Source organism: Lissotriton helveticus, chromosome 9 (assembly GCF_964261635.1).
Source record: "Lissotriton helveticus chromosome 9, aLisHel1.1, whole genome shotgun sequence".
Classification (NCBI taxonomy): domain Eukaryota; kingdom Metazoa; phylum Chordata; class Amphibia; order Caudata; family Salamandridae; genus Lissotriton; species Lissotriton helveticus.
The window spans coordinates 1,239,575,575-1,239,599,829 of record NC_136070.1 but is presented as its reverse complement, the minus strand read 5'-3'; the positions used below and the strand labels follow the sequence as shown (position 1 = coordinate 1,239,599,829).

The window sequence follows — 24,255 nt, the reverse complement described above, 5'->3', positions numbered from 1 at the left end:
CTCACACACCAGCGGTATCGCCCCTAAGGACTGTGGTCAATGTAGTTACGTGTTCCGCGCTGCATCTTCTTTCGATTATCTGCTATCTTCGCTATCTTCGCCATCCCTGGACACGTGTTTCGGGGTATCACCCCTCGTCAGCAGGGATAGACCGTGTTCTGGGGTTGCCGGTGGCTGCCAAATACCTGCCAGGTTTAGTACCACTCAGGAGCGCAGGTGCGGGGTCCCAGGCTCGTCAGCCAACTGCTCGAGGGAGCTTTAACATTACAATTGGGGGTGGGGTCGCACACTACTCACACACCAGCGGTATCGGCCCTAAGGACTGTGGTCAATGTAGTTACGTGTTCCGCGATGCATCTTCTTTCGATTATCTGCTATCTTCGCCATCCCTGGACACGTGTTTCGGGGTATCAACCCTCATCAGCAGGGATAGGCCGTGTTCTGGGGTTGCCGGTCGCTGCCAAATATCTGCCAGGTTTAGTACCACTCAGGCGCGCAGGTGCGGGGTCCCAGGCTCGTCAGCCAACTGCTCGAGGGAGCTTTAACATTACAATTGGGGTGGGGTCGCACACTACTCACACACCAGCGGTATCGCCCCTAAGGACTGTGGTCAATGTAGTTACGTGTTCCGCGATGCATCTTCTTTCGATTATCTGCTATCTTCGCTATCTTCGCCATCCCTGGACACGTGTTTCGGGGTATCACCCCTCGTCAGCAGGGATAGGCCGTGTTGTGGGGTTGCCGGTGGCTGCCAAATATCTGCCAGGTTTAGTACCACTCAGGCGCGCAGGTGCGGGGTCCCAGACTCGTCAGCCAACTGCTCGAGGGAGCTTTAACATTACAATTGGGGGTGGGGTCGCACACTACTCACACACCAGCGGTATCGCCCCTAAGAACTGTGGTCAATGTAGTTACGTGTTCCGCGATGCATCTTCTTTCGATTGTCTGCTGTCTTTGCTATCTTCGCCATCCCTTGACACGTGTTTCGAGGTATCACCCCTCGTCAGCAGGGATAGGCCGTGTTCTGGGGTTGCCGGTGGCAGCCAAATATCTGCCAGGTTTAGTACCACTCAGGCGCGCAGGTGCGTGGTCCCAGACACGTCTGCCAACTGCTCGAGGGAGCTTTAACATTACAATTGGGGGTGGGGTCGCACACTACTCCCCCACAATGCACTGATTATGACTTCACATATTACATCACTCACGACATAGTCAGTGACATCACTGATGGCATCTCAAATGATATCACTGAGGACATCACTGAAGACATCATTCACAGAACCACTCACACACCCACACAATCCTCACACAGCCACTCACACACCCATACAACCACTCACACACCGACACAACCACTCACACACACATTCACAGATCCATACTACCAATCGCACACTCAGCCACATACCAAAACAACCACTCTCACATCCACAGACCCATATCAGACCTCACACATCTACTCACATATCCACACAACCACTCACACACTCAAACCATTCACACATCCAATCACAGACTCATATGACCACTCACACACCCACACAACCATTCACAGATCCATACTACCACTCGCATAATCAGTCACATACAAACACAACCACTCACACATCCACAGACCCATTGAAGCACTCACACTCCTACTCACACATCCACTCACACACTCACAAAACCACTCACACATTCACTCACAGACCAATACAACTACTCACATACCAACTTACACACATACAACCTTCAAACACCCAGTCACAAACTCTCACAGCCACTCACACACCCATAAAACCACTCACACACCCATAAAGCCACTCACAGATCCACTCACAGACCCACACAGCGACTCAGACACCTACTCACATACCCATACAACCTGTCCCACACACATATAATCAATCACACACCCATAAGACTATTCAAACACCCATATAACTACTCACACACCCACACAGCTACTTATATACCTACTCACACACCCATACTACCTCACCCACACCCACACAACCACTTACACATCCATAAAGCCATTCATGCATACAACCACTCAAACACCCACTCACACACCAATTCAACCACTCACACAGCCACTCACACCCCCAGAAAACCACTCACAACCCCATTCACAGACCCATGCAAACGCTCATATTCCAACTGACAGATCTATTCAGCCACTCACACACCCACTAACACACCAATACAACCACTCAGAAACCCACTCACACACTGATCCAATTAATCACACAACCACACAGAAAACATATGTTTGAAATATTATTACTCATTTGTAGTACAGAATACAGAAAAAAATGTAATTTAACTTATGCAGTAGCTCAGTATCTATCTTTTAAGCCTCAGAGATGTTTACGAAACACTTACACCCACTGGGTGATGTTAACAGTGATGTCATTTGAGATGTCATCAGTGATCAAAGAAACCAAGAAAGCGGTCATCACCACACACAATGACTCTACAGCCATCCCCACAAAGGAACTCATCAAAATAGTCAAATAATTTTCCAACCCCACAGCAATAGAGAACACCATCCACTTCTCTCAAGAACTCAGCGACACGCTCTCAGACTACTTCCACAGCAAGATCATCACATCAACAACTACAACAATTTCAACCTCCAACTCGCCACCCTCAACCCCAATGACCTTAACCAACTACCGAACATCAGCCAAATCATTACCACCTGGTCTCTGCACACCACCCTGACCATCTCAGTCATTATGTCTTCCATCCACTCCGGGGCACCCACCAACCCCTGCCCCCACCACCTCTTCAACCTCGCAAAAACCCAATCACCACACAACTCACCAGCATCCTCAACACCTCCATTTCCACAGCAACCTTCCCGCACAGAAGGAAACACGCAGACATCAGACCCCTCCTAAAGAAAGCCTCTGCTGACCCCAGTGATCTCAATAATTATCGTCTGATCTCTCTGCTCCCCTACCTAACCAAAGTACTCGAGAAAACCATCAACCAGCAGCTCACCGAAGTCCTGGAACCAACCCACCTACTGGACACCTCACAATCCGGATTCTGTTCAAACCACAGCACTGAGACCACACTGATCGTCGCCACAAATGACATCAGAACATTAATCGCCCACGGAGAAACTGTAGCCCTGATCCTCCTAGTACTCTCCGTGGTGTTCAACACCGTCTCCCACAACAGCCTCATCAATAGACTCTAAAACATAGGAATACAGCAAGATGCCCTCAGGTGGATCGCCTTCTTTCTTTCAGGACACACACACAGCATCTAACTGCCTCCCTTCACCTTCACACCCAAAGACATGATATGCGGTGTGCCACAAGGATCCTCCCTCAGCCCGACCCTGTTCAACATCTACATGACCACCTCAAAGACGTTGTCAGATCCCACAGACTCAACATAATCTCCTACGCAGATGACACACAACTGATCCTCTCTCTCACCAAAGACCCCTCCAATGCCAAATCCAACTTTCTCGATGCCATGACCAACGCAGCCTAATGAATGACAGACAACTGCCTCCAACTCAATTCCGACGAAACCAAAGTGCTAATCTTCGGGAAGAACACCTCTGCATGGTACCACAGCTGGTGGCCTGCAGAACTCGGATCTACACCCTTACCGACCGACCATGCACGCAACCTCAGCATCATTCTCGACAGCCAACTGTCTATGAAACCACCGGTCAATGCAGTCACCTCTTCCTGCTTCCACATTCTTTGCATGCTCTGCAGAATCTTCAGATGGATCCCAACCAACACTAGAAAGACCGTCACTCAGGCCCTAATCACCAGCCATCTCAACTACAGCTATGCCCTCTACATCAGCATCTCCACCCAGCTCCTCAGAAGGGTCCAGACCATACAGAATGAGACTCACCCTGGACCTCCTCAAGCGAACCAACATCACCCCCACCTAAGAGACCTCCACTTTCTCCCCATCCAGAAGAGATGCCAGGTCATGATCCTCATGCATGCTTACAAAGTCCTCCACGGCCTAGGACCTGCCTACAACAACCATTGGCTGAACTTCCTCCAACCCTCCAAACACCTGCACTCCTCTTCACTCACCCTCACACCCCCCGCATCTGCCTCAGTTGCAGTGGTGGCTGTACCTTCTCCTACATCACTGCCAAGACCTGAAATGACATTACCCTCCAGCTCCAGACAGCCCCCTTGCTGGTAGACTTTCAAAAGAGACTCAAGACTTGACTCATTGACGGAGACACAGCTCCCAGATACTTTTTACAAATGCTGTTTTATTGCTTGCTCGATATCATCAGTGATGTCCCTGACGATGTCATGAGTGATGAAATATGTGGGGTCCTAAGCAGTGCATTGCAGGGGCATAAGTTATAGTTAGCTCAGGTAACTATAACTGCTAAGTTTCTATGGTTTTGGGTGTGTGAAATCTGAGTCTAACTGTAACACGCAACTGTAACCTTTGCTTTTGTCAGTGAATTTCATTTACATATATATATATATATATATATATATATATATATATATATATATATATTCACTGAAAAAACCATAGGTTTTACACACGTTATAGTTAGGAAGTAGCATTTACAAAACCTATGAAATTCACTGAAAAAAACATAGGTTTAACACCAGTTATAGTTAGCTGGAAATTTTACTGATATAAAACCAATGAAATTCCACGTTATAGTTAGTTGGACTCACTATAACTTGCGCGTGTAATGCACTGCTGATGACGTCACATATTACATCACTCATGACATCACTGATGACACCATCCTTGTGACACAGTGACAGACCTCCTTTCACTGTAATCTAACCCTTGAAACACCTTTTCAAAAATAGAAACTAAAATTTTCAAAAAAATGGAGATACCCATACCAGTTACAACAACCAATTCAATAATTCCACCATCTATATACACATGCACTAATTCACCAACAGTTCTATATAGTCACTCATACATATATTCACTAATCATATGTAGTGATACACCTACACATCCTGTTACACACCGACAGTCATCCAAAAGTTATTCACACACATACTCACACATGCAAATAAACTATTGAACATCCATTTATTTGCATAAACAGCTATACACACACTACCACTTTACTTCTAAGGAAACTTACACATACTTACTCTCTTAAAAAATCACTTATAGAAACACATACTAATTTAAACAGGAACTCTTACAATCCCTCACTCTCACATATACTCACTTATATACATCAATATTCACATATACTAGATTAAAACATATGTAGTTACTGATAAAGACACTAATAAGACAGTCATTCACTCACTAACACAGACATATACACACTCATCCACCCATACAGTCCTGCACATATGCTGTCTTCAAAACACATACAAATAGAGACTCAGTCATTCTTGCATCTATGTACTAAGTAATACTCCCACCAAAGCATGCAAACACTCATACTGATACTAAGAAAAACATCTAATAACCTATATACATACACATGTACCTACTCATCAACCCATGCAGCCACTTATACACAAAGTGAAACACTAATACATATATTTAAATATTTAAGCATTACTCACTAATATATGTATTCACTAAGATATTCAATAATATATACATATATAACACATATTTATTTTTCAGAAAGACACACATTCACTGGATGGTGTCATCAGTGATGTCATGAGTGATGTAATATGTGACGTCATCAGCAGTGCATTACACGCGCAAGTTATAGTGAGTCCAACTAACTATAACGTGGAATTTCATTGGTTTTATATCAGTAAAATTTCCAGCTAACTATAACTGGTGTCAAACCTATGGTTTTTTCAGTGAATTTCATAGGTTTTGTAAATGCTACTTCCTAACTATAACGTGTGTAAAACCTATGGTTTTTTCAGTGAATTTCATTGGTTTTTAAAATGCTAATTCAGAAATATCTCGTGTATACAACCTATACTTTTGTCAATAAAGTTCTGGCAATATTTTTTTCAGAAACAAGCCGTTTTCTTCACTGTTCAAGTTGCATAGAGACTCCTTGTAAAGCGATACAGAATTAGAAAGTCGGTACCTTGCCTTTTTTTCAACGCATTAAAATTTGCCTGTAAATAAAAATAGCCTTTCTAAACTTTCGTGCACGACCCGGTGTGCGCACTCTCGGCAACAGTTCTCAATAAAATGGATAGCGCATTTCCAGGCTTTCGTGCGCGACCGACTGCGCGCACCCGCCTATATATTTTGTGAAAACTTTGCAATCTGAACTTATTGAATTTCTTCATAGACCCATCAAAGAACTTATAATACGTCAAAGGGACTAAACCTAGGCTTCTTTTTTAATCTTATGAAAATTTTCATTAAATGGAGCCGAATGTCTTTTTAAACTTTCGTGTGTGACCGAATGTACACACCTTGGTATTTTAAAAAAATATATAAAAGGTTTTATACTTTAACAATTGTATGCTTGAATCGAGCTCAGAAGATATATTAAATCCGGATATGTTTGGATTTACTCCTTTTCACGTTTTGAAACTTCGCTGAATTAGACCGCTACTTCCAAATGGCGTACGTGACCAGATACTATCACCGCGTACACGTCCTGAGACGCGCATGGGAAGTCATGTGACTTGAAAACAACACTTCCAATTGGTTCTTAGTAGTTTCTATTCTGCAATTTACACGGAGCACTCCACCCACTTCTCTCACTATCTTTTCTACTCTCAAAAGAGAACAACGTTCAACACCCTTCGGAAGACTTTGCTGAAATGGCTGCCGCCCCGCATTCATCTTCCGAATCTGAAGGAAATGAGCGACTACCTTTAAAAAGAAAAAAGGAATCTTTTATTTGACAATTTTTCACTTATCCTGAAGAACAAAAGAAAGTGAATGCGCCAAAAGTTACCTGCACGATATGCAATTCGGTTCTCTCAAGAGGAAATCCAAGAAAAAAATATTCCTTTTCCATACATACCATGGTGCGGCATGTCAAACAAGTGCACCCTGTGGAATTTGCACAGGCATCGACAAGAGCCCTGGCCACGCTATTACCATCAGAGGTGGCCAGCACATCTTCTGGTGGACGACCTGTATCTCCATCGAGTGCTGTGATGGACTTGAGACCATATCTTGCAAAGGTGCACATGAAATGCAACGAGTGTGGAGAAATTCTTCTGTACGGACAGCAGAGCCTCATTCTTACTAAACTAAAAATTGAGAGTCATAAATGCCCCGAGAAAAGATAAATTTCTTCATTTCATTTTGATCCTGTGTCACACATGAAAATGTTGTTGCAAGTTAAAAAAATCAAAAACTGCATGACACTGTTCCTGTCAAGGTAGCATAGCTGGCGGCCTAGGGGTGGAGGACCGTTGTGCAAATACCCCGGGGAGGACTCTGGATATGCTTGGTCCCTGAGATTCTTCGATGTCACTGCCTTCCACAAATGGCATAAGTCCTGGATGTTCGGTGCCATACTTGAGGGTTTGACATAAAGACACGTCCTGCGGTGCCCTGGTCCAAAATCAAAAACAACATAACACTTGTTTTAAAAAAATAAAAAAAAGTTCTTTTCAGAACTAACTCATTGTACCAAAAACAGCTCCAGGAGCATATTATAAAGGGGGTTTATCTCCCCTTTTTTGGCTTTCGTTCGTGCGCGACCGTGTGCGCGCACCCGCCTATATATTTCGGGAAAACTTCGCGATTGCAACTTATTAAATTTCTTCATAGACCCATCAAAGAACTTATACTACGTCAAAGACAGTAAACCTAGGCTTCTTTTTTATTATTATGACAATTTTCATTAAATGGAGCCAAATGTCTTTTTAAACTTTCGTGTGTGACCGAATGTACACACCTTGGTATTTAAAAAAAATATATAAAAGGTTTTACACTTTAACAATTGTATGCTTGATTCGAGCTCAGAAGATATATTAAATCCGGATATATTTGGATTTACTCCTTTTCACGTTTTGAAACTTCGCTGAATTAGACCGCTACTTCCAAATGGCGTACGTGACCAGATACTATCACCGCGTACACGTCCTGAGACGCGCATGTGAAGTCATGTGACTTCAAAACAACACTTCCAATTGGTTCTTAGTAGTTTCTATTCTGCAATTTACACGAAGCACTCCACCCACTTCTCTCACATCTCTACCCTGTTATCTGCAATTGTGAACATCAAAAGGAGCTGCGCTACGCCCCTGTAAGAGGCCTCACTCCCACTGCTGCAACGGCTTAGCAGTCCTCCAGATGCACAGGAACAGCCCCTCCGATCCATTGAAGTTCTGTGTCGGTCTCAATACCACTTACGAAATGAAAATAAGCACTGAAGAATATTTATGCTGTAGCAGGAGGAGTACTACATGCTTGCAGAATGCATTCTATTACCTATAAAAAAGTGAAACACCCACGCTACAATCATATAGAATACTTCCTCTAAAGAAGCCTGTGAATAACTTTCGAACATCAGGTTAACCTTTTTTTACTCTCTCATCATTGTTAAAGATAAGTATTTACAATACTATATTAAACAATGCCATGATTTTTCCTTTTTAACTTTAAAAATCTTGCAATCTTTCACAAACCCAATACTCATGGCTTCTTTTTCGTGACAAAAATCTTGCAATATTACATACCTACATAGAATAACAGAAAAAACATAACACTACAAAGGCCAAACAGTCTACTAAACGCGGATTTGTAACCTATGGCGCAGATTTATGTTAACTACTTCATACCCAGATATGCACCAGTTAATGTGCACCACAGTATGGTAGTGCTCCGTTACCCATGGTGTGCCACATTTGAAATGTGGCGCACCATGGTACAAAAACACCATACATGCGTAACACATCTGTGCTCAAAAACTAATACATTGCTAGAGTTGCATCGCAACTGTGATGCAGCTCCAGCAAGGCTCACCAATGCACTATATTCACAATGCTGCGTCAATACCTACGCCTGCTTCAAGCACATGCACAGTTTTGAAACAGCATGGGCCTGAAAGTCACTGAGTGAAATATCATACATTACAGTCAGCCACTTTCAAGACGCATTCCTACAGAGGAACACTTACCGGTTATTAGAGGTAGATCGTCCGACTCCACCGGAGGAGACCCCTAATAAAAAAGACATATATATAAAATGCGGACTAGCCGCTGTATCGTGCTAGCAAACTTTAACTTAAAAATCGTTAGAAAAAACAAAAGGAATCGAGCAAAATCAGTAGGCCACTGATAGGATCTCTTTTTCACCTCGCTAAAATAGAAACATTAGGAACAACCCCTCATGAGAAATACGAAACTAGTGAGAGAAACCGAGCTCGACGCCATGATGGCTGCAAGATAGCTCGGCTCCGCCGCCCACCCCGCCCAAAATAACGACAAACCCTATACAAATATTATAAATAAATACAACACACCAGCAAAGTAACAGGGTAAAACGTTTTATTAAATAACTATTTACATAGCAGCCTGCTGCAACATGAAAACAACACTTCCAATTGGTTCTTACTAGTTTCTATTCTGGAATTTACACGCAGCACTCCACCCACTTCTCTCACTATCTTTTCTACTCTCAAGAGAGAACAACGTCCTACATTTTTCGGAAGACTTCTGTGAAATGGCTACCGTATCTCATTCATCTTCCGAATCTGAACAAAATGATCGACTACCTTTAAGAAGAAAAAAAGAATCTTCCATCTGGCAATTTTTCACTTATCCTGAACATCAAAAGAAAGTAAATGCACCAAAAGTAACCTGCACGATATGTGACTCGTTTCTCTCAAGAGGAAATCCAACAAAAAAATATTCCTTTTCCATACATACCATGGTGCGGCATGTCAAACAAGTGCACCCTGTGCAATTTGCAGAGGCATTGACAAAAGCCCTGGCCACGCTATTACCATTAGAGGTGGCCAGCACATTTTTTGATCGACGACCTGTATCTCCATCGAGTGCAGAGATGGACTTGAGATATTTAACTATATATGGTCTATAACCTATGGTTTTTTCAGTGAATTTGCTCCGCCGCCCACCCCGCCCAAAATAACGAGAAACCCTATGCAAATATTATAAATATATACAACACACCAACAAAGTAACAGGGTAAAACGTTTAATTAAATAACTATTTACATGGCAGCCTGCTGCAACATCGATCCAAATGCATGGTTTTTTCAGTGAAATTCCTCCGCCGCCCAAAATAACGAGAAACCCTATGCAAATATTATAAATATATACAACACACCAACAAAGTAACCGGGTAAAACGTTTAATTAAATAACTATTTACATGGCAGCCTGCTGCAACATCTCCGCCAGGAGACGGCGTGGGGTGCACTGGAAGGGAGAGGCGGCGCGAACGAGCCTCCCCCACCTCCCCAGGTGGAGGTTTCTCAGCTACACCCCAGCGCTTCACTGATCTCCTTGTCCTCAGTCAAGCATCAATAGTAAGATTTTCATAGGTGAGTGTAGGTTCATAGTTTGCCATCCACAGACTAAAAAGCTGGAGTGGCAGTGAAAAAACCATAACTAGGTAAGAAGGAACGCAGAGGCTGTAGGAAGGACTCTGCATATGCTTGGTCCCTGAGATGCTTCGATGTCACAGCCTTCCACAAATGTCATAAGTCCTGGATGTTGGGTGCCATAGTTGAGGGTTTGACCTAAAGACACGTCCTGCGGTGCCCTGGTCCAACCATCACATATACCTGCGCCAGGAGACGGCGTGGGGTGCACTGGAAGGGAGAGGCGGCGCGAACGAGCCTCCCCCACCTCCCCAGGTGGAGGTTTCTCAGCTACACACCTAAAGACACGTCCTGCGGTGCCCTGGTCCAACCATCACATATACCTGCGCCAGGAGACGGCGTGGGGTGCACTGGAAGGGAGAGGCGGCGCGAACGAGCCTCCCCCACCTCTCCAGGTGGAGGTTTCTCAGCTGCACCCCAGCACTTCACTCGACATAGGCGGCCGGCTCCCGGGGTCCGGCGGAACTTTTAGCCTTTTGGTGACTCTTCCATTCTGGACCTTGTCCCACAATCCGTTTGACCTGAAGACACGTCCTGCGGTGCCCTGGTCCAACCATCACATCTACCTGCGCCAGGAGACGGCGTGGGGTGCACTGGAAGGGAGAGGCGGCTCGAACGAGCCTCCCCCACCTCCCCAGGTGGAGGTTTCTCAGCTACACCCCAGCGCTTCACTCGACAAGCTGAGTTGCGCCCGCTCCTGTGGCACAGTGCCTCGCTCGGCCAGCTGAATTACGCCTGCTCTTGCTATACAGCGTCTCACCCGCCATCCGGCTGAATTACACCCACTCTTGCGGTACAGCGACAGGCGGCTGCCACGGAGCTCAGGAAATGGCGGTCGGCTCCACAGACTTGGGCCTGGCCTGCAAGGATGGCTCTGGACAACCCTGGAACTCGGACGCTTGACTGCTACGGCATGGGCCCCATTCCCAAAAGCGTCCCATCAGCCTTGAAGATTCTACAAGAGTCACCGGGGCCCCCGACTCCCGCAGAGTTCCGGTGGGGAGCTTCTGCCATGATTGCTCGCAGAATGGCCACGACGTAGCCACGGGGTGCTCTCATGCTGACGCCAGCTTCAGTCTGAAACTTCCAGAAACACTGTAGACTACCAATTCAATCAGTTCCGGTGGAGCCCCAACGACGTATCGCGTTGTTGCATAATGCGTCATATGACACGCCGCGTTAGCGCACCCGGAAGTGCTCCGGTGCGCGAGGCGCGAAGCGCAGCTTCCCGGAAGCAATCCGGGGCGCGGCGCGGAGCGCGTAACGTAAGCATAACAGGTCATGTGACTTGTTAATAAAACTTTTCATTGGTTTAGAAATATTTTTTGTCCCAAATGATGAAAACCCCTCCTTGTTTCCTCTTGGCTCCTGCCCCCTCCCCAAGTCTTGCTCGGCCAGCTGAGTTTCGCCCACTCGTGCAGCCTACGACATGGATACGCCGGGGCGTTATGGATCAGTATGAGCAAATATACACTTGGGGATTCACAAGCAACAACAAGCCTTTGTATTTGGGGCTCTAAATCAACAACAGTGAGAGAACAGAACCGAACTAAGCACTCAGGGGCTAAGTTTAAACGTAACATCATCTCCCCAGAGGTACATCACCTTACACACACATGCACTCTGATCTCCTTGGCCTCAGTCAAGCATCAATAGTATGATTTTCATAGGTGAGTCTAGGTTCATGGATTTCCATCCACAGACTAAAAGCCTGCAGTGAGAGTGAAAAAACCATAACTAAGTAAGAAGGAAGACAGAAACAGAATCTTCCTCTGCAACATCCGGCTCTGCATCGCTACTTACTTATAAATGCAGAAAAAACTCAATTAACACAAGGGCTCTTTTCAGAGCCACCTTATATCAAAGCACTCAAACTTCTGATTTATCTCCATTTTCACACTCTTCTAAATAAGTGTGCGCGCCCGAGTGCGCGCACCCCGCAACTTTTTTCCCAAAAAAATATATATATTTTCGCCTTTAAGGACCTTACTGCACACCCTGAGAAAACCTACGCAGCAAAACAATCTCTACCTTCTCCCCTTTCCATGTTCCAACGCTTTCAAATGAACAATATATTTACTCGCAGTGACAAAATGGCAGTCAACACTTCCTGGTTTCCTTCGAATCAAACGTTAACACAAGTCACGCAGCAAAAAAAAAATTCCGCTCGCGCGCAGCCGCTTGAGTGCGCGCACCCGTGCGCGCTTACAGATATATAATTGACTTTAACTTTAATTTTCTCAGCAACTACTGAACGGATTTACACCATTCCAAAAAAAGCGTAATCTGCGAGCCGGACTCTACAGTTTTGCCAAATTTCTTATAAACCCATTCAGCCGTTCGACCTGTAGCTGTGTCTAAACGTCCTATGGAAAATAACATGGAGAAAACACGTTTTGGGACCCCCCTTTTATCCCAGCCCCCACTTCACCAATCCCCCCCAAACTTTCCGGGAAGGAGCGCAGCGGACCGAGCCATCTTCTTGGAGAAATTCGCAAAGATTCATCCACCAGGGCCAAAGTTAATCCAAATAGAATGTTGAGGATTTCCTATGGAAACTAGGTCCTAACTATAAATATATATATATAGATATATATATATATATCTATATATATATATATTCAGGCTCACAACACGTAGTCAGCGCGACTACGCAAATGCACTCTCCCTGACAGAAAAGATTACTCCCAATCCTTCTTGTGCGTTTTCAAAGTTTGTTTAATCCATCATGTGCAGCATCGTGACTGTAAACAACGAAAACAACCCAACGCGTTTCGGCGAACCTTCGCCTTGGTCACGGGTAATTACATTGTCAGTATTCAAAACATTAAATAAAGTTCACACGTGATATGTGCTCAAAATAAACAAAGGACTTTCAACCCCTATTTCGCGGCCATCTTAGAGTGGAGTAAATAACATGTAACTGATGGATCCTACATCTTAGTATAAATCAAATACATGATCCCAAGTAAGATTCCATTTTATGCAACTCTACTGATGTACTTAAACCGCCTTAGCCATTATAACAAGTTAAATCTCACTTGGGATCATGTATTTGCCGAATTGTGTCCACTAATGACAATAATTTACGTTATATTATGCCACCATATCTTCTCCCAGGTCAGCACTATATATTCTTTCCGAGTGGGGACACGCATTGCAAATGTTAAATACCTTCAGGAATATCATAACGTTTGATCCTAGAATTAGGTAGCTATAAAAGTGACATTTACATGTGCAAATTATACTTTGCTAATTGAATTTTTATTTATGTACAATATGCCATGCCTGAAATAGTTGACAGGATTGTCTCCATTGATTTTGATTTATACTAAGATGTAGGATCCATCAGTTACATGTTATTTACTCCACTCTAAGATGGCCGCGAAATAGGGGTTGAAAGTCCTTTGTTTATTTTGAGCACATATCACGTGTGAACTTTATTTAATGTTTTGAATACTGACAATGTAATTACCGGGAGGAGGAGCTTGGCGGGCATCCGAGATGGCCGCGTGAGCACAGCGCTCCCCGGACCCCCGCCGTTCCCGGCATAATATCCTGCATGAATCCTGATTTTTCGCGAGGATTTGTATAGAGGACGTTGGACGGATCTCCCTGGTCCTTTCAGAACTTTATTTTGACCCCGGGTGCCTGAGTTATGGTGAATTGAACTTTTGGGCTCCACCCTTGAGGTACGCCCGGGACTGGGTGAGGTTCGATGGCCGTCTTGGAGTTGAACAACAACGGCACGGGGATTGGACTTGTGGGTCCCCTTCTTAAGTTTCGGTTTCGATTCTGCCTCTGACTGGGACATCGGCGAGAGGGTCGGGCCAGAGCTGGTTCCAGGATACGCGTCGGCTGTCGGGCCTTTGGCTGGACTGTTCTCCTACTTGGCTGCCCCTATCCTGGTGATACTCTTGTTACGGTCCTTTGGTCCCGAGGCCTCCATTTCTGGTGCCCGGTCCGTTGACCCTGGTGAATCTCCCTGTGACGCATCTCCAAAATGGCGGGCAGAGGGGACCGGGAGACGCGCAAGACGAAGACACCTCTGCGCGGGGGTCCGGTCCAATCCAACGTTATGGACCGTTATACCCATTCTAAGGGGTCCCCCGGAGCTGCCCTGCCCGGTCCCAGTGCATCTGACCACGTCGTGGATGCGTCGACGGAGCCTTCCTTGCAGGACATCATGGGCACCATTTCTGGCATGAGGGAGTCTATAGGCCAACAATACGAAACCTTGACCCACAAAATTGACACCGTGGCGATCGATTTGAATCTAATTCGTGCTGATCTCTCCAAAACGAACGAAAAGGTGAAGTCGTTGGATATCAAATCTTCCAGCCTCACGGCGGACGTCTCTGAGGTACAGACGGAGATTGGCAATCTCCGTAGGGTGAACGATTTCATGACCCGGCGCTTGGAGGATTTTGAGAACAGGGCACGGCGCTGTAATGTTCGCGTGGTTGGGGTCCCGGAGAACCCAGAACCCCACTCGGTTGATCTCCTGGTTGAAGACCTGATCCAGAACCACCTTTCTCCGTCTGGCCTTAGTAAATTCTTCACGGTGGAGCGTGCACATCGTGTTCCGGGGGGCCAGGGTAAGCCGGGCGCCCCGCCGAGACCTATTGTTGCCAAGCTTTTCCACTATAGAGATCGGGACGCTATCCTGCAAGCTTCACGTGTGAAGGGACCGGTGGCCTTTGAGAATGCCACGGTGAACTTTTATCCGGACTTTTCCCAACAGGTCCAGAAGCAGCGGATGGGATTTTGTGGTGCCAAGAAGCGTCTTAGAGACATGGGGATGCGCTACGCTATGCTCTTTCCGACCAGGCTGCGGGTTGTGTATAATGATCGGACTTTCTTCTTTGATCGACCGGATGCTGTGAATGACTGGCTGGACTCCTTGCCTGGCCGACCTCCTGAGACTGAGTCCGATGCCCACCCGGGCGGTGCTGAAGGTGGTGTAGAGAGCTGAACATTTCCTCTATGCCGGGTGACTTGTTTTGAGTAACTCTTCCAGGAGTATGTGCCTTTGTTCCTCTACCGCTTATCTGATTTGATGTATATTCTTTTCTCGTCACTGGTCTTGATCGGGGTGGCGGGTGGAACGGAGCCTTTCCTCCTCCGGGGTCTTTGTGTAGAATAGGGGTTCTTGGGCGACAGGCACACTGCAGGTTGGGGAGGCTTTTTAGCTTTTTGCAGGGGTGCAGGGTGGGGGGCGTGTTCTTGTTATTTGGGGGGTGGGTGGTTGGGAAGTTCGTTGCTTGTGTGTTTTGTTTTCAAGGCGACTTTATCCTGTATTTGATGATGTTTCTGGTGTCATGCTCATTGGTGGGGGGTTTTGGCTTTGTTGGGTGGGATGGGGGGTAGCGGGTTGAGATTTGTTTCGGGGAACGTTAACGGTCTGGGAGATCGTATCAAACGGAGTGTTGTGTTGAAATGTATACGACGTTTATCTCCTGATATTGTTTTCCTGCAGGAGACTCATTTGGTAGGCAATGTTTGTCATGCAATGAATAGGTGGGGCTATCGCCTCGTAGCACATTCGGGGTTCACATCGGGCTCTAGGGGTGTGGGTATCCTTGTTCGAGCTTCCCTCCCCCTAGCTATTGATGATGTGATTCATGATGATCGGGGGCGATATGCTGTCCTTGTGGGTCGCTATGAGGGTCGTGCCATCTCCTTGTTTACTGTTTATGTACCCCCCGGTCTGCAGACCTCTACCTTTTCAGATTTGGGCCGCGTTTTGTTGGACCTCCCTGATAGTACTCTCTTTTTGGCTGGTGATTTTAATTCGGTGTTCTCCGGTCTCCACGATCGCCACCCCCCTAGGGATACTCCTGCGGCCCAACGGTGGTTGGGTGGGTTTTTGGATACCTTTGGTTTGGTGGATTGCTGGAGGCTTTTGCATCCTACTCAGCTTCAATACACCTTTCATTCTGGGGCCCATGGGAGTCTGTCTAGGTTGGATTATTTCCTGATGCCTGCGGCTCAGTCACCAGCGGTGCGTGAGATTGTACACCTACCCAGGGGTATTTCTGACCACTCTCCGCTCTGGCTTCGTTTTGAGGTTGGAGTGGAGGCGGTGGGCAGAGTGGCTCCCATCAATCCGTGGTACCTTACCTCCCCCGAGACCCGCAGCCTTTTGCTTAAGTCTTTGGACGCGTATTTTCTGGATAACGAGGGGTCGGTTTCCTCAGCTGTGTCCCTGTGGGAGGCCTTTAAGACGGTGATTCGTGGGCAGGCCCTCTCCCTTATTGTTGAATCTAAGCGGGCGAGGAATATGGAGGTGGTGGCCCTTGAGGGAGAGATTTCTGCATTGGAGGAGGCTTTGGAATCTGGTGTCACGCCTGCGAAACTCCACGCCCTGGGCCTGAAACAATTTGCCTATAAATCCGTGGTCACAGATGCTGCTAAATTGATGTTTCGGGAGCAACAGGGTCGTTTGTATGATGTGGGTGACAAAGCGGGTAAATTGCTGGCATGGCTGGATAAGAAGGAGAGAGCTAATCGTGTGGTACCCGTGATTCAGTCTGCGTGTGGTGTGAGTGTGACGGACCCGATTGGAATAGTTGACCGTTTTGCTGAGTACTTCCGTGTGGTGTATACCCCTGTGTCTGTGAGAGATGTGGCTGACTCTCGTCTTCTATTGCGTGATATAGCTCTGCCCAGTGTCTCAGACTTGGATCGTGTAGCGTTGGACTCCCCCTTTACGGTTGATGAGATAACCACTGCCATCCGTTCACTCCGTTCGGGCAAAGCATTGGGCCCGAACGGGTTGCCAATTGAACTGTACAAGTTACGTCCCGACAGAGTGGCGCCATATCTTCGCGCCATGTTTTTGGAGTCCCGGGAACGGGGTATTCTCCCTTATGATCAGCGATTGGCCACGATAGTTGTTATCCCCAAGGATGGTAAACCGCGAGACCTTTGTTCCTCCTATAGGCCCATATCCCTGCTAAATGTTGAACCCAAGGTGTTGGCGAAACTCCTGGCGTCCCGCCTCCTGACGGTCATTAGTGGCTTGGTCCATCCAGATCAATCCGGTTTTATCCCGCATCGCAACACGGCTCTGAACCTACGTCGTCTCCACGGCGCGATTGCGAGGGCGGGGCTTCTGACGGAGCCGGCCATTTTGGCATCGTTGGATGCCTCAATGGCTTTTGACACTGTGGAGTGGCCTTATCTTTGGGCGGCTCTCGAGAAATTTGGTTTCGGGCCGGAGTTTATTGGTTGGATCAAGTTATTATACGCGGAACCTCAGGCACAAGTAGGGGTAAATGGTAGAGTTTCGGCCCCTTTCACCCTTGGTAGGGGTACCCGTCAGGGATGCCCCTTGTCCCCGTTGCTTTTCGCACTCGCCTTGGAACCTTTGGCGGCTTGGCTTCGGTGGGAGCCTTCGCTCAAAGGGATTCGCTGGTCTCCGGACTTTGAGGACCGCGTTTCGCTTTACGCGGATGACATTCTTTTATATCTCACCTCCCCGCGTAAATCTCTGACGGTTTTATTTGACGTTCTCACTTCCTTTGGTGCCAACTCGGGCCTCGTTATTAACTGGGCCAAGTCCTGCGTGTATGTTCTCTCGGGTGTTTTATCCCCATTGCCTAGCAGACTTCCTATCCAGGTGGTCCAGTCTGGTTTCAAATATTTAGGGATTTTTATTACGTTGGACTCTTCGCTCCGATTTGAGCGTAATCTCCTCCCCCCGTTGCTTCGATTGCGACTGGACGTGGCCCGCTGGCGTAAGCTTCCTTTGTCTCCTCTGGGCCGGGCGGCCCTGTTCAAAATGATGTCCTTGCCGCGGTTCCTCTACGCGCTCCAGAACTCCTATGACGCTATCCCCAAGACCTATTTCCGTGAGATCGAGAGTCTTCAAAGGCAATTGATTTGGGACGGGCGTCCACGTATTGCCCTCGCGAAGCTTACCATCCCTTGGTATGACGGGGGCATGGCGCTCCCCGATATCAAGCGATATTATTGGGCATCCCAGCTGTCTGCTATTAATCACGTGATGTTTTCACCGGGTCGAAATCCTGCATTCGAGATGGATAGACTCCAGCTGCCGGGTGGGGACTTCAATACAGCGCTTTATTCCCGTTCAGCCGGGCGCCATCTTGTGGGCCCGTCCAGGAGTGCAGTGACTGTGTGGCGGGCCGCGAATGTGAGTTTGGGATGGGAGGATCGAATGACGCTGGCGACGCCGCTTTATGCCTCAGAACGTTTGGGGGGTCTCTGGTCTACTAAGGGCTTCGACCGATGGGATATGATTGGTATAAGTAAGGTGGGGGATGTATGTTCGAAAGGTAGTGTTAAGTCGTTCCAGGCCCTCCAGGAGGAATATGGTTTGGATGGTAGGGAATTTTTTCGTTATCTGCAGGTTCGACACGCCCTCGCCTCAGTCTTGACTCCTGATGAGGCTCTGCCCGAGTCTTCCCCCCTCGAAGATCGTGTCCTTGATGGGCACCTGCCCGATAGCACTATTTCCCTGATCTATAAGAAGCTGATTAATAATCGGGCGGATTTATTGGTCCGACTTCGGGAGGCTTGGGTCGGCGATGGTTTGGAACTGGACGACGAGGATTGGCAGTCGGCACTCTCTTCTCCCAAGGAGGTTGCCATTCCTGCCCGTCTCCGTTTGGTTCAACTTAAAATCCTTCATCGCGTGTATGTCACTGGTCCGCGTCTGGTAACGATGGGCTTTTCCTTGGATGGGTTCTGTAAGCGTGGTTGTGGGTTGAGTGCTACCTTTTTACACATTCTTTGGGAGTGCCCGGTTGTGGTGGCTTACTGGACTGCTGTGCTTGAGGTGATGGCTACCGTGACTGGTGTTGCCCTGCGGCCGGAGCCTCGACGATGTCTGCTGAATGTGTGGGAGCCCACTGACTACTCTGTGGCCCAGACCAGGTGGGCTACTTTGGGTTACATGGTTGCGAAACGTGATATTGCGCAGCTCTGGGGCGCATCCAGGCCCCCTGAGGTCTCGAAATGGGAGGACAACATGGACTGGTCCATGTTTCGGGAGAAGACTGTTTATGTGGCCAGGGGCAGACCCAGGGCGTGGACGAAGATTTGGGGCCAGTGGAATGAATATCGTGGGGATATCTGTACACCTCCCCTGGTTGGCACTACTGATGTTGTCCTTTCTCCCTAGGCGAGCGTTCCCGGAACCCTTTCATACTGGGATTTTTTTCTTTGAACTTCCGACTCTCCCCGCTGCTCCCCCCACCCCCGACCTTTTTGGAGCCTAAGAGCTCTTGGTGGGTTCTCCTGATTGTAGACCATCCCCTCCGTCCTGTGGGCTGACCTTGCTTACCGTGCATTCGCCTTTCTAGTGTTTGTTTTTCTTTTTGTATAAATAAAATTCAATATGCTCTGTGACATGTTGGGAGTAATGCTTTGTGCTGGATTTGTGCCTGACTACGGGTGTACACTTCTGATTCCTGCCTTGTGCCTTGTTATTAGCGGCCAGCCCGTGAGGTTGTAGGCCCATTCTTGTATTTTCTATGCTTGCTCAAATAAAGGTTTTTGAACAAAAAAAAAAAAACCAAAAAAAAAAAAAGACAATGTAATTACCCGTGACCAAGGCGAAGGTTCGCCGAAACGCGTTGGGTTGTTTTTGTTGTTTACAGTCACGATGCTGCACATGATGGATTAAACAAACTTTGAAAACGCACAAGAAGGATTGGGAGTAATCTTTTCTGTCAGGGAGAGTGCATTTGCGTAGTCGCGCTGACTACGTGTTGTGAGCCTGAATGTCTTCAGGGTAACCTTTGCCCCTGGATTGCACCGCTGTTTTGGTGTCCCGGTAACTGCGAAGGAAGTGGAACTGCATATATATATATATATATATATATATCTTCCAACAAACCTCCAAGCTTTTAGAAGCGCTACTCCACAAGGATTGGGTTCAACAGAGCCTTTATTTATGAAGCAGTTATGTGGCCGAATCAATTCAAGTCCCTGACGCGTTTCGGTGTCACAGACACCTTAATCATAGGGCTGGGCACATCGGAAGTACGGTGTTTGGCTGCCACATTTATTACCCTTAAGCACCCGCTCTCTGGTGAGCAGCATGCTGGGAGTGGAAGTCCCGATTCTTCCCCTCTGGTGGGGTCCGTTTTCTGCCGAAAATTTTGAAAAACTGCCCATTGTCATTGATTTTCACTGCCCTCCAGTGGGCTTTCGATCCTCATAACTGCTCCCTCAATTCAAAATCCCTTGCGCTGGAAAACAACTGCAACGAGTTTGCAGTCTCACAGACCTCCTTCGTTGGTGAGGCGGTGCACTTCTCACGGGTGAAGCAGCCGTGTCCAATGTCTTCCAACAAACCTCCAAGCTTTTAGAAGCGCTACTCCACAAGGATTGGGTTCAACAGAGCCTTTATTTATGAAGCAGTTATGTGGCCGAATCAATTCAAGTCCCTGACGCGTTTCGGTGTCACAGACACCTTAATCATAGGGCGGGGCCCATCGGAAGTACGGTGTTTGGCTGCCACATTTATTACCCTTAAGCACCCGCTCTCTGGTGAGCAGCATGCTGGGAGTGGAAGTCCCGATTCTTCCCCTCTGGTGGGGTCCGTTTTCTGCCGAAACGCGTCAGGGACTTGAATTGATTCGGCCACATAACTGCTTCATAAATAAAGGCTCTGTTGAACCCAATCCTTGTGGAGTAGCGCTTCTAAAAGCTTGGAGGTTTGTTGGAAGATATATATATATATATATATATATATATACAAAAGGAAGCAGAGAACAATCAGTCATTCCCAAGTTTAGGTGGAGAGCAGCTCCTATATAGAGCACCCAACACCAGCGAATCTCCTCACTTCAAATGTATGTTTTTCTAGCAAAGGTTCTAAGCATAGGTTTAGCACAGTGCCATCCACACTGAGCTACAAAGGGACAAAGGCTTTTGCCATTTTTGTGGCACTCTAAGCATGAAAGGGCACTGTTTTGACTTATACTGGGTGCTCCTTTGTGCCTGGACAAAGCTAAGCCTCTCTGAAGAGCTGTAATGACAGCTAAATGTGTCAGGGGTTGCTTTTATTCATTCCAAGTTTGCTTGAATGGCATTATACCAATCCAAAGCTGTAATACTGTGCCTAGAGTGGTAAAAGACATTTGGCAATTTACAGCTCGTATGGATGACACTATTTAATCCTATGCTTAAAGACGTTGCTGTGGAAATGGCAAAACACTGTGCCCCTTTCTAGCTTGGCCTGGATGGCACTGGGCTAATCCTATATTGGGATATTTCATGGTGACGTAGTGTAGTAAAACTCAGAGCAGAGGTAGGTTTCAGGTGACATGAGAATCTCAAAGGTATGATTTTTTAAGAAACTGGTAGAAGAAGACAGACTTGATGTGCAATAAGGAGACCCTAAAGCAAAGACACTATGTTTGCAAATGATAGGAAAGAATTTGGAACTTCCTCCAATGATATAGGGACACTCTTCTAAAAAGTGTAATGTGACATTGTATCATGACGGCCTCATTATCAAGAAGCAGCCTTCATTATCCTGATGATGCTCCTAGAATCATCCTCAATGTTAACGAGCCACTAGTATGATACAATGCTTTTTGGTGACCACATAAATATAAATTGAGTTGAAAGACGATTGACAAGGTGACTGATACAAATGTAAACCTTAAGAAAATCATGAGCTTTTTAACTTAAGAACTAAAATACGGAGCAGTTCTTTGGCAGCGCCATGTCTCAGATCCCCAATTAGAGAGAACAAACATGAAGAAGCATGTTAACTTCTATAGACCTTTTCCATTACAAACAACTATTACTGGATTTTAGGCAGTATTGATTGGGGTACACACCTACATATCTCAACACTCTTGTTCTTTTGTCTTGAGAGTTTAACTGCACTTGCCTCTCCAGCGACAATGATTTCATTGTTCTCCGTGACTACGCCGGCACACACAAAGCCCAAGACCTCCCCATACTTTGGAGAATGGATGAAGTAAGTCTTCTGCGTCAACGGGGCGTAACAAAAGCTAGCATCTCCATAGCTGCCATGTTTTGACCGAATTCCCAGCGAGTTGTTGCCAATGCACAGCAGAAGGCTGGTGGTCTCCATGCCATAGCGAAGACTGAGAGAGTGTTGCTTGGACTTGGAGATGTTCTCCAAGGCACTCTCAATCATATTGTAGCATTCCGAGTCATATAGCAGTGCTGTGTTCCTCTTCCGGGCTTCCCGGAGAAAGGAAGGGTTTACAAGCATCAACCTCACTTGTTTCAGGAGTTCGGGCAGGTGCTCGGCTCTGACGCTTCGGTCATGGTTCACCCAACGAAGAACCAGGTCCAAAATATTTTCTTCCCTAGATACATTCAGGTCGTCGGAGGTGATCAGACTCAGAAGCTGCTCAACTTCAATTTCCAACAGCTCATCATGCAAACTGACTTCGGCAAAGTGCTGGTACAAATATTTCTTGGCTTGATCACATAAGTCTTCTGCCCCAATGCCCTTTGCAAAATAGTAGACCCCCACACAGTTGGAAGCGTCCATGTGGTCTGTCATGTACGCTTGACATACGCTAAAAATGTCTTCCATCTGCATGACGAATGCAGCAGTGGCTACGTTCTGAACATTCGTGTTGGTGATATGAAGCTCGGCACTGTACATGTAGTTCAAGATGGCCGCCGCACTCTCCGCGGTTACATCGTGCAATACAACTTCCTTCTGGGTGCACTCCAACAAGCCACAAGTAAACATGGCTCTGAAATAGGGACTGAATGAAGCTAGAATCAGCCGGTGGCATGGGAACCTCTGGCCCTCAGTTACCAGCTCCACGTCAATAAGCGCTGCGGACTCTCTCATCTTCGATATTTGGTCCAGCACCTTTGAGCCATGCTGCTGCCTTCTCTTCTCATCTCTGTGGCATTCCATGGCGAAGCTGCAAATGTATCTATTTTTAAATTTTCATCAAAACGAGTTGAGTTTTTGAAGGGCTATTTGCATGTTTGATCATTCAAGGCGTGATGCAGATTTCCAAGCAATCTGGAAGAGAAAGCAGATCATTTGAATATAGGACTTAATTGAGGCATTTTGAGTTTTGCTGATGAATCTTTAAACACTAAACTTCTGTTCTGAAATGACTTCATCTGTTTGTGAGATAATTAACTTTTGTTGTACTGGATAATTGCTATATCAAAATGACTTCATGGGAATACCTGAATGTTTCACTGTTCTTAAAAATATAATTAAATACAACCGATTTCACAGAAAAATACCTATACAATGTACCACTGTCTAAATCACAATGACAATAAATGTTACACAATTGGATTTCATTTGAGGTCATGATAACTGTGTACAACCATTACATAAAAAAGTAAATATCACAACATAATATTTAACATTAAACAACTCAAAGAACATTCCTCAGAATTAAAAGGCATATTAGGTAAAAAGTTCAAAGATAACTTAAAACTCTTGACCACTCTAGAACCTAACATGCTAGCCTGTGCGCACACCTCCCGCATCCGCTGCAGCCGCAATGGAGGACGCTCCTCCTACTACATCGCCACCAAGACCTGGAACGACCTGCCCCTCTATCTCTGAACACCAGCCTCCCTGCAGGATTTCAGACAGACTCTCAAGACCTGCCTCTTCGAATGAGTCGTCGCACCCTCAGAGACCAGATACAGATACCTCTAGGGGTGACAGTGATGAGCTATACAAATGTCATTTAATTTGATTTTGAATTGTACATAAGATGTATTTAGCCTTGCCCTTTAGTGCTGGCTCTAA

At 46.5% G+C, this 24,255-nt stretch overlaps 1 protein-coding gene across 1 annotated transcript in view; it reads right to left on the bottom strand.

Moving 5' to 3' along the window:
- KBTBD12 (kelch repeat and BTB domain containing 12) overlaps window positions 1–23,499 on the bottom strand; it is a 420,487-nt gene extending 396,988 nt beyond the window's left edge. The window contains exon 1 of the mRNA XM_078662432.1: window positions 22,322–23,499. Coding sequence (XP_078518558.1) covers window positions 22,322–23,391 — 1,070 coding nt within the window. The 5' untranslated portion in view covers window positions 23,392–23,499. The remainder of the gene's footprint in view (window positions 1–22,321) is intronic.
- Between the last annotated feature and the right edge of the window lie 756 nt (window positions 23,500–24,255).